The sequence below is a fragment of the Oculina patagonica genome, chromosome 13 (genome assembly GCF_052425735.1).
Source record: "Oculina patagonica isolate OP01 chromosome 13, crgOcupat, whole genome shotgun sequence".
Classification (NCBI taxonomy): domain Eukaryota; kingdom Metazoa; phylum Cnidaria; class Anthozoa; order Scleractinia; family Oculinidae; genus Oculina; species Oculina patagonica.
In genome coordinates this window covers 37101591-37114004 of record NC_135770.1, presented here as the reverse complement: position 1 = coordinate 37114004, position 12414 = coordinate 37101591, and the positions used below count along the sequence as shown (strand labels likewise).

Below are 12414 nucleotides of genomic sequence, written 5' to 3'. Positions count from 1 at the left end.
GGCTCAAATGGTAATTTTAAAACGTTTTGCTGTTTCTAAAGTTTATCCTCGCTGAGATCAAGACTTTACCACAGTGAAGTGAGTTCGATTCGAGCCCGCAAAGCGGCCCATTCAAAGCGACGAAGTCGCGAAAACGAGCCACGCAAGTCGGGATAGGTCGACCGTCCCGGCGTGTTAAATTTTAAAATAAAGACGACAGACTTTTTCTAAAGTCTAGCTTGAGTCTAGCTGAGATCCCCCACCACAACAAAACATGACAAAATGATGTCAAGATGCTGTTGCGTTCTTGTAATTAAATGATTTACCGTATCATAATTAATAATCATCCAAAATAGAAAATTAATTTCCAATCAAATGTCTGAATTGTAGAAAAGGATGAACAGCAAAGAAAAACCGATAAACATCGTCGAAACTTCGGGGGCAACCTAGTGTCAGCTATTTCTAGTCATATTATTTGGTCACATTTGAAATTCAAAATCACAGTGGCGTTAAAATTATGAAACTTGACAGCTGTACCTTCTGAGCTTGAAGACACCTGTCTGTTGTAAGTGACTCTCTCGCCTGGAAAACGAAATGAATAGCTGCAACGAAACGAAGAGGAGGTCCTACGGAGCTGGGTACCCAGGCCACTGCGAGCCATGAGGGATCTGGTACTGGGTTGAGAACGAGGAACGGGAGCTTCAAGGAAAAGAAGAAATTCAGTCACTCTCGTCGTCATAGCCCTTTTCGCTTCTCTTTGCCGGCGGGGCATTGGCACGAGAAACGAAGAGTTCTTTGGACAGAGGATTTTTGAATTAATTCGATTTTGTTTGATTGGCGAAATTCTGTTCCCATATCATTATGATGTTTGATTGGCTGATTGCAACAAAGAAATCTCGAACGGAAGCCAAAAACGCCATGACTCTCTCACACAGTATATAGAAACATCACGACTGCATACATGAAGACCAGAGGTCCTAGATTCCAGAGCCCTACGTTTCTCATGCCAAGGCCCTGCTGGCTAAGAGAAACAAAAAGGGGTATGGGGACGAGAATGAAATTCAGTAAGTTAGAAGATATTTTAATTTATAGCGCTTACAAGAAAATACAATCACACAACAAACCGATTTTCCTTGCCACGTCATTTCCGCTATCCATAGAAACTTCACTGGCGTGGGCAGAAGGCGTGGTTCCTGAACCGGAAGCATTCCGACCCTTGGGACTTCCCAGTGACACAAAATCGGCGTTTTCTATCAGCAAATGCTTAAAGCGACTGATGAAGAACTTTCCACACAGGGGGGTATGGAGGGGGAGTATCCGGTGTAATATCCGACACGTGTGAATCAACAGGAGACGGTCTCGGGGAACAGCATCGTATTGGTGCTCAATGCACTTGTACATGACCTTTAACGAGGACGCTCTTATGGTGCCTAACATGGTGACGGCCCTTAGGTGCACTGGCGTGCAAACGTCTTCCACTGCTCCCACTAAATAAGTAAAGCAGTGCGCCAAAGCTGACATGGTCACGTTATTTGATTTGATGTTTTCTTTTTCTAGAAATCGTGCAATGATCGTAACTTTCTCCACAGCCGAGAACCTTTCCCGCCAATCGTCATCGGAGAAAGCACTCTCGACTTCATCGCAGAGTTTCTCGGCTCCATAGGGAAGGCAGATGCAGTGGAGGAGAATTTGGACACATAGCTGAGACATTTCTGAGTGTTCTGCCTGGAGAAGCTGCCAGATACTGAATAAACAAAGAAAAAAGGCAGCAAATGTAATGAACAAAGAAGGAACGTAAAAAAGGGGGAAACTGTGTTTCCATAGATTACTTGTGGGCAATCTTTACCCGTAAGCTTAACATCAAATCAACTTATAAAACCACCGGTACAAAGCAGAGCAAACGTTACAGTACGAAAGACTGCAACTTACTAAGAAGCAAAGATATTTGACGTGTTTCAACATGTGTTCACATGCAAATTACATGCTTTTTGTCAAAACTGTTAACTTGTTAAGTTCACAAACTATCATAGATCGAGCCAATGAGAAATTTTTCGAAAGCAGTCAAGAGTAATTTTACGAAATGCCCTCTTTCTAGTAAGGACACGAATGTCCACGCATACATGTACTTAGGTGTCTTGGTGAGAACACCATCATTGTTCTACTCTTAACACAAATATAGTAACTGTGCAATTCTACAGATAACTGAACCTTCAAAAGCAGTACAGCAAACTACATTTAACGGTGATAATTTGTGTGTGTGTGAAGAGGTAAAGTAAGGTAAACCACAAATACGGGCATGAAACGCGTCCTATTTGTAAGAAACTATCGTTTTTACGGAGAAAGAGTCTCTTACTTGGGAATAAAGAAAATCTCTTGCAGATAAGCCAGGAAATCCGCATCAGCATCCATGGCGACCCTCAAGTAATCTCCACGAAGGACCAACACCTTTAAGCACCTTAAGATACTTAGTTGGACATTATGGTCCTCTTGACGAGGGAGCTCCTATAGATGGAACAGAAAAGCTGGTTACAAAAGAACACCTTCAAGTATTGATGCTTCTTTAGTAGTAAATTTTCGTCGCGTTGTGACTTTGACTCGGATAAATATTTACCTTTAGAAATCCAAGCAGTAAACGCAGCTGCGGAAAGTTATCACAAACCGCACCCCAGCTTGTGCTACTCGTCCCACTCCTCCACGAGCCGATGCTCGCTGACATACTGCGCATGGCCGCAAAGGAGATGACATTTTCGTTGAGCTCTGAGGGCGTATCAGCCTCACTGGGAGCGTTCTCGGGTTCGGGGTCGTTGTCACCATGGCAACTGTCAGTGACGTCGGGAAGTTCTTGCTGTGTTTCTTTGAACACCTCTTCATCGATTGTTTCAATTTGACTTTTGCTCGAAGCTGGAAATAGACGGAGAATCATGATGTTTTACAGTGAATATTTAAGATTAAAACTACGTTCACCATGCGATCGGTAAAACCCCTTTTTTCAAGAAACGTGAAAGTGATATATATGGCCAAATTAAAGCGAAGGTTAATTGTGCGAATCTTACAATCAATAAAACAATTAACTTGTGTAAAACAGACTGTTTACAGATCTAAAGAGCCGTTTTCAATTGAGCGTCTTAACCCCAATACCAAAGTTATCATTCTGGCGGCCAATCACAAAGGACACAGACAATCTAATAAAACAATCAAATTCAAGGCAAATACATGAAGCAGGCACAAAGCGCGGGAAAACGTGTGCGAGAGAGTCACGATTAGTTTTGGTATTGCTTTTAAATTGGCTGAAAAGTATTTTTAGTGTAGTAATGCAAAACCAAAGTAAATGCAAATAACTTTCGACACTCAAGTGAAAACCACTCTATTACTTTAAATTCGCGTATATACTTACACAAACTCCTACTAGAAACTCCTTTACTGCCAGAGTTGGTTCTGATCAGGCTTCCAAATGCCACATTACCAAGAACCTCCTGTTCGGGTAAGGTGCCTCCCTCTGGAAACACAGTGTCCAGTAGCATGTGGGCCAGTTTGAACCATATGCTTGACATATTGCACATGTCACACACTGTTGAGTGGTCACCATGGTTACCAGCCCAGGACATATCCAGCATGCACTGCAGAAGCTTTTTAATGTCTTCTTTTTCGGCGCTGTTAGGGGCGTGTTTGTCGCGAGTGAACTGAATGTTAACCTGCAGTGGAAAATGAAACAACCTCTAGTTTTTCTTGTGGGAAATAACAGTAAGCTTGAGCAATGGCTGAACTGGTCTGCCTCCTCCTGGGTTTTTAACCACGTCAGTCCATTTATACTTGTTTCAGTGTTTAAATAATTGTTTAACCCTGAAAATGCCCATTAAGGGAGTGGTCAATTAAGAATTTGTTTTTCTTTTCTATTTTCGTTTTGGATGACGACGCCAAGGACAAAAAGTTTTAAAAAGTGAATGAGTACGCAAAGAAATTAAGGTTTCAATTCCAAAACGAAATAAACAAAATGGCTGTTGATGTTTGCATTCTTCAAACCATGCAAAATTTGGTCATTTCACGTTGTTGTTTTGCGGAGGATGGCTAAGAAATGTACCAATATGTATAACGCACGTGCAATGCCACGTGAAGAACTTGTCGGCTACAGTCAGAAACAACTTCTACCTATTACCTGTTTTACCAGTAAATCAAGTTCCATGATAAAGCAAGACAGGTTCGAACTCAGTTCTCCCAGTTCTAACGAAATACCGCTGACCGGTGTTGGCAAATGTGAGCCCTCAGCACTTGGGGTCAGCGGTGACTGCACAGTGAACATTGGGAAAGGAAACATTGTAGCGACTCCTTCAGAGAATTCTGACGAGTTTTGAACAACTTTGATAAAAATGTCGAGCAACATGTCAAGCCGGATGATGATGTCCAGTTGAGAGAGAATCTGTGAACAAAAGAGAAATTTTTACATCTTACATCATTCTCTGAGTTTACAGTGTAAGTCGTTTATGTCTCATTTATGAATACTAGTGGGGTAAAACATTAAACATTACATTCGATAAAACCTCTCGGGTGGTCGAGATTAAGCACTGAAAAACGAATTGTTTTGACAATTTTGGATGTTGAGAAAATTGCCGAAAACTTCCGACTACTTTTCCGAAGAATTCCTTCTAAATTGCTTGAAAGTGATTCAAAACGTTTTTTGAAGATTTCCTAAGGTTTCCAAAGATTTCCAAGGAAGATTCAGGGACGTATCGACTTCAATACATAACTGGTTAAGTTTGACGAATGTCGGGAGGCTTCAGCTGAATTCAACATGTTTGCAGTCTGGATTGCGTGGATATAACCCATCCTGCCTTTGATTGGCTGGGTTCTTTACAGCGTGAAGAGCTAGTGTAAACCATTTGTTACCTGCAGCCAAGTGAGTGCCTCGACCTGGTGACGAGGCACAGCAGACTCGAGCGCTTTCCTTATGAAGCCCAGAGTGGTTTCTGGGGGCAGTTTGAGAGGAGTCAGCAATGGATCAAAGATTTTCCTAAATGAAATCAAAAGTAATGTTATGGCAAACGTATTGATACAGTTCCAAATGCACCTTAAAGCTGCAATTGGGCTGAATTAGGTGTAACTTCTGGCCGGGTTGACGTTCATAAAAAACTGGCTACATACAAAGAGTTTGTCAAACTATTCTTTGCAAATGAAGTGACATTCACAGTTTCAAAACAAAAAACTAACCCAGTAAAAAGCTGAAATTTCCAATATGTGATTCAAAACTGTGCGTTTCAAGTTACCGTCATCTTCAAGTCCAAATATCACTTTGGACTTTGGAACGCCCATCCAAAAATTAATTTCACTTGCCCATTTTTGTAAGCAATGTTTGAGCTGCCCGATAAATGTATTGCATCAAAAGAGGAGTTTGCATGTAAACTGGTAAACTGTTTTTAACACGATGTGTAAATCATTTCTTTTTACATTAAATGTAGTCTGAAATGTCAGCCGTCCTCTCGTCCCACCCCCCCCCCCCAACAGAGGAGCGTGGGCTGGGACGAGAGGACGGCTGACATTTCAGAGTACATCAAATGCCAATTTAGCAGGATTATTAGTTAAATCTCAAGCATTGGGTCGAAGCTCTGCTTTACATCCCACAAACAAACTTACGTTAACAAAACTTTAAATCTTCCCAAATCTTCCGGTGGGACATCAGTTTTGATCGCTTCCATCCACTGGGGCATAATTATCTCCCAAACCTAAAAAAAAAATATTATAACAACAAAATTTACAATTTAAGTGTTCAAAATAACATTTGAGGAAATTTCAAGCGATTACATCCACGTGCACAGTGCGTACCTCAGGAGTGATAAGATTGTGAGGAACCACACAGCACAAGCGATGCAGTCCTTCTATGTGCTGACGCTCTTTACTCGACATGGCATCCCAGCACCCTCCAACCTTCACATACCCAGGGGGATTGGGAGACAAGCATGCGCACAACACATCTAGCTTGCTGTCTCGAACCTGCGTCAGCCAGCGACAGACATACTGACTAGTGAGCCTTTTCAGTAACTCGCCTACATAGTCTCTTCTTAAGGTCGAGGCTGTCTCTATCCATGACAGCACCATGGAAACCAACCGACCCAGCCTTTCCGCTGATTCACACCTCGCTGGCTCATTGCATACACCAACTAGAAGCCAGACACCAAATCTACTCAGCATGCGGCGATTGTTTATGTCATTGTCTACGTCGTCTTCAAATTCTTCTTCTTCAAGTTTCCCTTGGACCAGTCTAGCAAAAGTAAATTTCAAATGTTTCAGAGAAGTGGGAGAAATGTACTGAATTCCTTAACAAAGCTTGTTTTTTGAATCTAGCCCCCCCCCCCCCCAACCCCCATTAAATTACAAACTTTACTCCCATTTGAGAGGGCAGGGATGACTGTTGTCTCAGTTAAACACAAAAGGGATGTAAACTGCAAAATTTGGTATCACTAAGGAAGGCCATTGTTCTTGCTCATCAAGTTACCTTTTTGGGTGGCAATAGAAATGAAAAGAATCCTCAATACTGTGTTGGTGGTATAGATCAAACATGCAGGCATGAAATCTTTAAACATTTTCACAGATGAAAGCATTCGATGGCAACGTCTGTAATAACGTATCGTATTAAGTGTAAATTGTAGTGTAACTGAAATAGACTGTAACTCCTATACTTTGAGCAATTTTGCGTTCCGAAGGCCGGGAGTGCTTCGACGGAACTGAAGATAATGCGGTTTGGGACGACGAGGAAGACGAAACAGAAGACGCAAAAGGTCCTAATGATAACGAGTTCGAGGCGGATAGCGAAGCCGAGGACGACGAGTAGATGAGCTCAGCTGACTTTTCAAACAAAACGGTTCTTTGCAGAGTCACTGCGGTTCTTTTCAGAACCAACAAATTTGGTAAAGTCAGCGATCAGCATTGTTTGTCTTTTGTTTATTTATACCGGTATTTATTTATTTATTTATTTATTTATTTATTTATTTATTTCGGTTTAGCGTTAATCATCGGGGAAATTTGGGAAAACTATATTTTGTTGCGTGAAATACTCGATTATATAAGACGCACCTAGAGTTTTGAGCAGATTTTGATTGAGCAAGCATCTTTTCTCGTAAAAAATGCTGCGCCTTATAACCGATAACTTCAATTGCGTTCGTTTCCAACAATAATATAATTCAGTTTATCCCTAATGAGAATAACGTAAAAAGAACATTAAGGTCCTTTCCATTCTTTCATAGTGAGTGATACACAGGTTATATTTCTGCCATAAGATGATGCTTACCCCATGGCTTCATTCCTTGCTTTCTGATTAGGCTGTGCTTCTCCTAGCAGACGAATTACAGCCTCAGTAGGGTAGGCTTGGTCTGGGCCTTGTAGAGTCCAGGGATCTGGAAACAAGTTCTGTGTCACATGGTCAGAACCCTCGCCAGCACTGTGATAACGTACGTGACATTCCTGACACATAGTCAAGGGTCTTAGTCTGAAAAAAACAATGGACAAAAAGCTTAGAATTAATTTATATACCAGACCGAAAACAGATGAAGAGAGGACGCTAACTGAAATCAGGAGGAAGATGTTGAAATGGTTTGGCCACTCTCTTAGACAACCACGTGATTGGGTAACCAGACAGGCCTTTGTCTGGAACCAGCAAGGGAAAAGAAAACGAGGAAGGTCAAAAAACAACTGGAGGAGGTCAGCCCAACAAGAACTGCGGCAGACAGAGTCAATATGGAAAAAATCCAAGCTCAGGGTCGAGACAAGTGGGAAGAACTGTACATAGGCGATATGAGAGAAGAAGAGAGTTTTTTTCTGAGTGAAAACTGGATGTGACAAGACTCCCAATAACTCAAATATTTTGTTATCCATCCTAGAAGCAAGTTCTGGAATAATCGTTCTTTTTTCTAACTTGCCGATTGAGCACTTTTTTGTTCATATTTGGCAGGAATTCCTCATTGTAAGGGAGAAGGGGCGAGAATCACTACTTTCAGGGAGCTTTTGGGAGCCCTGTAACTTTACAACTATTGAATTTTACTGCTTCTTTTTTTGGGGGGGGGGGTTGTCACCTTCAAAACTTTACTGTTTGTACCTGTTATCCTTGACACAGCCATATGAAAAGCACATGACACTACACGGCTTGCCCTGCCCTTTACATTCCTTTGTCTCACAAGTTGTTCGCATCTTTCCCATCGGCTGAATGATTTTCACCAACAGCTTTTCCTCAGGGATGTCCTGTGCAGCCAGCTCGGCACATTTCTCGCAAATAAACACTGGAGGTGAAGACCCACACTGTCCTGAGGCATATGATGCTTCCAGGCAGATTGTTGTTGGTGTATTTTTTCGAGGCACTGCACACTCCAGGTTTTGACAGTTTGGAGGATGCCATGGCTCATACACAAACTGCCAGTCATCAGCGCCCCCTGAGAGAAAAAACCACAAATGACATCCATCAGAAAGGCCCATAACTAAGGGTCCAACTATTTTAAGTTTGCTGGGCATACTTGTGTTCTACAAAAATTATAACTGAACCTCATTTTGCTAACAGATGCTGCCTGCAAGCAGACTAATGGCCTAGCATCTTTAACGGCCCGTTAGTAGACACCTCTGTGGTGTGCACACTTTTTCTGGTTCCAAGGGTGTCTTCTTATGAGAGGCTTGACTGTCCCACTCTCATAAGCGACCAGCTCTAGTTACAACCACCACTGTGAAACCCCATTTGAACTGACACTCAAAGTCTGCAATTAAAAGCTCTCATGAGTGACTGCTCCCATAAGACACTGTGACCACCTCTAGAAATTACCTACTGTTTCAGTGTGTGGTCACTTAAAAGAAACCATCCCTGTAAACGACCAGCTCTAGTTACAACCACTTTTTCAAATATTTTCCCAAGTAGTTGCTTACGAGAGAGCTTCAACTGCACGGTGATTTGAAAAAAGTTTTTGGCTTCAATGGTCTGGTCTCTACTCACTCCCTTTCAGTTAAAGCAGTTAGAAAAGTATTGAACAGTGCTTTTGAATGACCAATTCACTGTAAGCAGGTACGTTTTACCTTATAGAAAACAAGAGAACCAAACCTAGCCAATTTATTTAGATTGTTAAATTTCAAGAGACATAAATCATTAATCTTGCTTACCGACATCCTTGAGTGGATAATAGTGAAGTAACACCTGCCCAGCGGAGTTGATAATAGGCTGCGGCCCATAAGCCAGCACAGCCAGTATGTCCAGACAGACGTCACTTTTGTATCTCATCAACGTCTCAACAAACTGTGCATGTTGTTTACAGTCAGGGCAGTACTGTAAGATTGACATGATAAGGGCAGGGCACGTGAGTGATGCATAGGAAAGACCAGCCTCATCAGACTCTAAAACACCTACAATATAATAACAGAAAATGTGATAGTTAGCTCATACAGTAAATGACAATTTTGTATGCCACAGTTAAACATTAAGATAGGTACTTTTAAGGTATCACTTTAAGGTGTCAGTTTAAGGTATCAGTTCCTGGTATCAGTTTTCAGCACTTTAAAGCTCTTATACTTCGACGGGTCAGTACTACAAATCTTTATCAGTTGATGCTACAAAAATGGTATCAAATAAATGCCCAATGATTGTTGAATACATTTTTGTTATTTTAATGACATCACTGGTTACCATAGCAACAGTATGACCTGTTAAAAACACCCTTAATTTTGGCTTTAAGTGCTTTAAGAGCTCGATGACCCACATTTTTTATTATTGAACATTGATCAGCATGTTAAGATACAACTTTCTGCAAAGTTAAAAAAATTCTACGAAGCATTTTTAGAGCCAACTTAAATTTAACCACTTTATCTGTGCCTCCCATGAAGTAGTCAGTCAAAAATCTAAAGCTTTGGTTCAAGTACCAGAGAAAAACAATCTAATTATAATTAATGTATCCAATCACAATTAACCTATAACATTACCCATCCTACACATACTTACCCAATAAAATAGGAAGGACATATCCAGCCAGGAGTTTTATGATTTGGTTGTGCGTTTGTGAGGGCCAGATGGAAAGTGTCATTGCTAAACCCATCGGCATAGCATTGAGATCTTCCTTCTTCAAGAATGGAACCAGTGACGCCATGATAGACAAAACACTGTCTGCAAATGCTGAAAGAAAAAAAGAATTACTTCAAAATATTAATCCTTAACTGCATTATTTCTCTGTAACAGGCCCAGAACACCACCATACTCCTCTCCTTCCATGACCCCTCACAAGACAACTCTTAAGTCTAACAAGGCCTGCACTTCCTAACTAGTGGTTACCCCTAGTATAAGGAATTTTCAAATCCTTGCCAAAGGTAAAGGTTAAGTCTGTGTTTGGACCTAGGGTCCACCAGGGCTTATTCTGGGTTCTACCTTCAGAATGTTTATGAACAAGAACTGCAATATCAGACATACCTTCAACTCCAATCTCCACAACTGGTACAACATTTACAATTTTTCCAAGAGCTTTGTACAGTCCAGTGTAATCCATACTGGGATACTGGTTACGATCAAATGAACGCCTGTCTTCTGTTAACACAGGGCGGGTCTCTTTCACCAAACTGAAAGTTCAATTATCAGTCTGAGACCTTGGCTAATCACACAGTCATGTATAATGGGGGTCACACATGGAATGAAAACAATTTAAATGAGGCTAACTGAAATTTAGGCAAGGTTAAACTCCAGACAATATTCACTGGCCAGCAGTTGCAATCCTGAACTTTGGGCGGTCTCAGGGCTTTTATCAGGGGCTTCAGTTTTAGGCAATGGTAAAATGAAAGACAATGCTGGCCAGTGATATGTGGCTAAATGTAATTTAGGCTAGGTTAAACGCAAAACAATCCTGGTCAGCAGTTTTCCTCAGGGTTTTGGTGCGAGGTGGCCGGGGGTTTCGTGCAGGGGCCCCACATGGCTTACAGTGTGGCTTCAGATGTCAAGTCTTTCGGCGTTTGCTTTCATTTTGCATAAGTCCTTATAGTGCTTTTATTCGCTTTCTTCGCTTGATCCTTTGCCATGGGTACGCGTGCAACGAATAAAAGTCGGCAAACGGCTCCTCTTCATCAAATTGACGGCGAGGAAAGTGGTTCAGGTGCTGGTACGCCGGTCACTAGTGGCTCGCGCGTTGTATCGCCTCCTACATCTCACGCTGAAGTTCCTGCTGGAGAAGAAGGGGTTTCGCCGGCCCTGGCGTCTTTGATCGCTCGAAAAGTACAAGCGGCGTTAGCTGCCGAGCGATCGGGTCAACTGGCTTCCCAAGTTCCGACTAATCAGCCAAGTGTCTCTCTGGCCGAGGCGCCAAATCCATCAGTTCCTGTTGCAATCACAACGAGGGCGTGCTCTGGGGGCGGTCCGCCATTGTTGAACAGTTCGGCGAACAATTTCTTGGCCGCAGGAGCTGGACCGTCGCAACAAGGTAGGCCTACATTATCTGCTTCTATGGTTGTGCCTTCCTTTGTTTCTACTCATAACCCCTTTGCAGGACAATGACAATGATGATGATAATGACATGTGCTTATGTCAATCACAAATACTGATGCAAGAAAAATATACCTGGCCCAAATATTTGCAGGAAGTGTATATATTATTAAAATAAAATTTTATTTTACTAAAAATGTCACTGATTTCTAATATATGTAAGGGTTTACATTGCTGGACTGTAAAACACATATCTTAATAACATGTTCTCCCCACCAGTTGAATACTATACTGACTTGAGTCCCTTCTAAGCTCCGTACCCAGGAAGAAGAACTAATAACAGTAACAAAATGAGGTTTTCTCTGTACCTTTGCAAAGTCTGCTGAAACCATTTCAGATAGTTGGCGACATCATTTCCTGTTGGTAACGGATATGTTCTTCTGTCCAGTCTGTTGAATATCTCCTTTAGTCCATGAACCTTGGCATTGACTGTCAGGCACATGAGAAAAATAAAAAGGTTTTGTAAAGTCAATAATTATTATTGTGAGTCTTGGTTATGCAAATTAAGAACAGGAAACACGATCATGATTATTAAAAAACATACATGACTCACAGAACTTTATAGCGGAGCTCTACAGCGGCCCAAAGGGCCGCAGAGCAGAGCCCCATACGCATGAAAGAAGGAACACTATCGAAATGAGTTGTCATGGTCAACATGGATAGCGGCATGGTTCGCGGGCGCGTACGTACGGCGTACGGAGTCGCGCAACATGGCGGCCATATAGTTTGATGGTAGAAAGAGTGAAGCGTATAAAGGCGGCCGTATAAAGGCGACCTTTAAAATTTAAAGAGGTTTGAAAAGAAAAACAAGAAGCAATGAAACAAAATGTGGCTGAAAATTACGTGTAGAAAGTAATCGACCGCCAAAAAAGTGGACATTGAGAGCCATAATCGATCGATGACTTTCGTGTCTATCTGTAAAGCCAGCATCGTACATGAAGGAGTATCGAAAGCTAAAT

The 12414-nt window shown here is 41.7% G+C and overlaps 1 protein-coding gene across 2 annotated transcripts in view; it reads right to left on the bottom strand.

Annotated features, from left to right (window-relative positions):
* Positions 1-12414, bottom strand: part of LOC144635743 (protein unc-79 homolog) — a 33351-nt gene that overhangs the window by 19235 nt on the left and 1702 nt on the right. For both annotated transcript variants that reach the window (XM_078494827.1, XM_078494828.1), the window contains exons 2-16: positions 11764-11884; positions 10397-10542; positions 9935-10105; positions 9103-9342; positions 8060-8390; positions 7256-7453; positions 5794-6229; positions 5605-5693; positions 4861-4984; positions 4133-4393; positions 3374-3671; positions 2591-2880; positions 2333-2481; positions 1104-1723; positions 517-678 (exon numbers count right to left, since the gene is read on the bottom strand). In XM_078494827.1, coding sequence (XP_078350953.1) covers positions 517-678; positions 1104-1723; positions 2333-2481; positions 2591-2880; positions 3374-3671; positions 4133-4393; positions 4861-4984; positions 5605-5693; positions 5794-6229; positions 7256-7453; positions 8060-8390; positions 9103-9342; positions 9935-10105; positions 10397-10542; positions 11764-11884 — 3636 coding nt within the window. The remainder of the gene's footprint in view (positions 1-516; positions 679-1103; positions 1724-2332; positions 2482-2590; positions 2881-3373; positions 3672-4132; positions 4394-4860; positions 4985-5604; positions 5694-5793; positions 6230-7255; positions 7454-8059; positions 8391-9102; positions 9343-9934; positions 10106-10396; positions 10543-11763; positions 11885-12414) is intronic.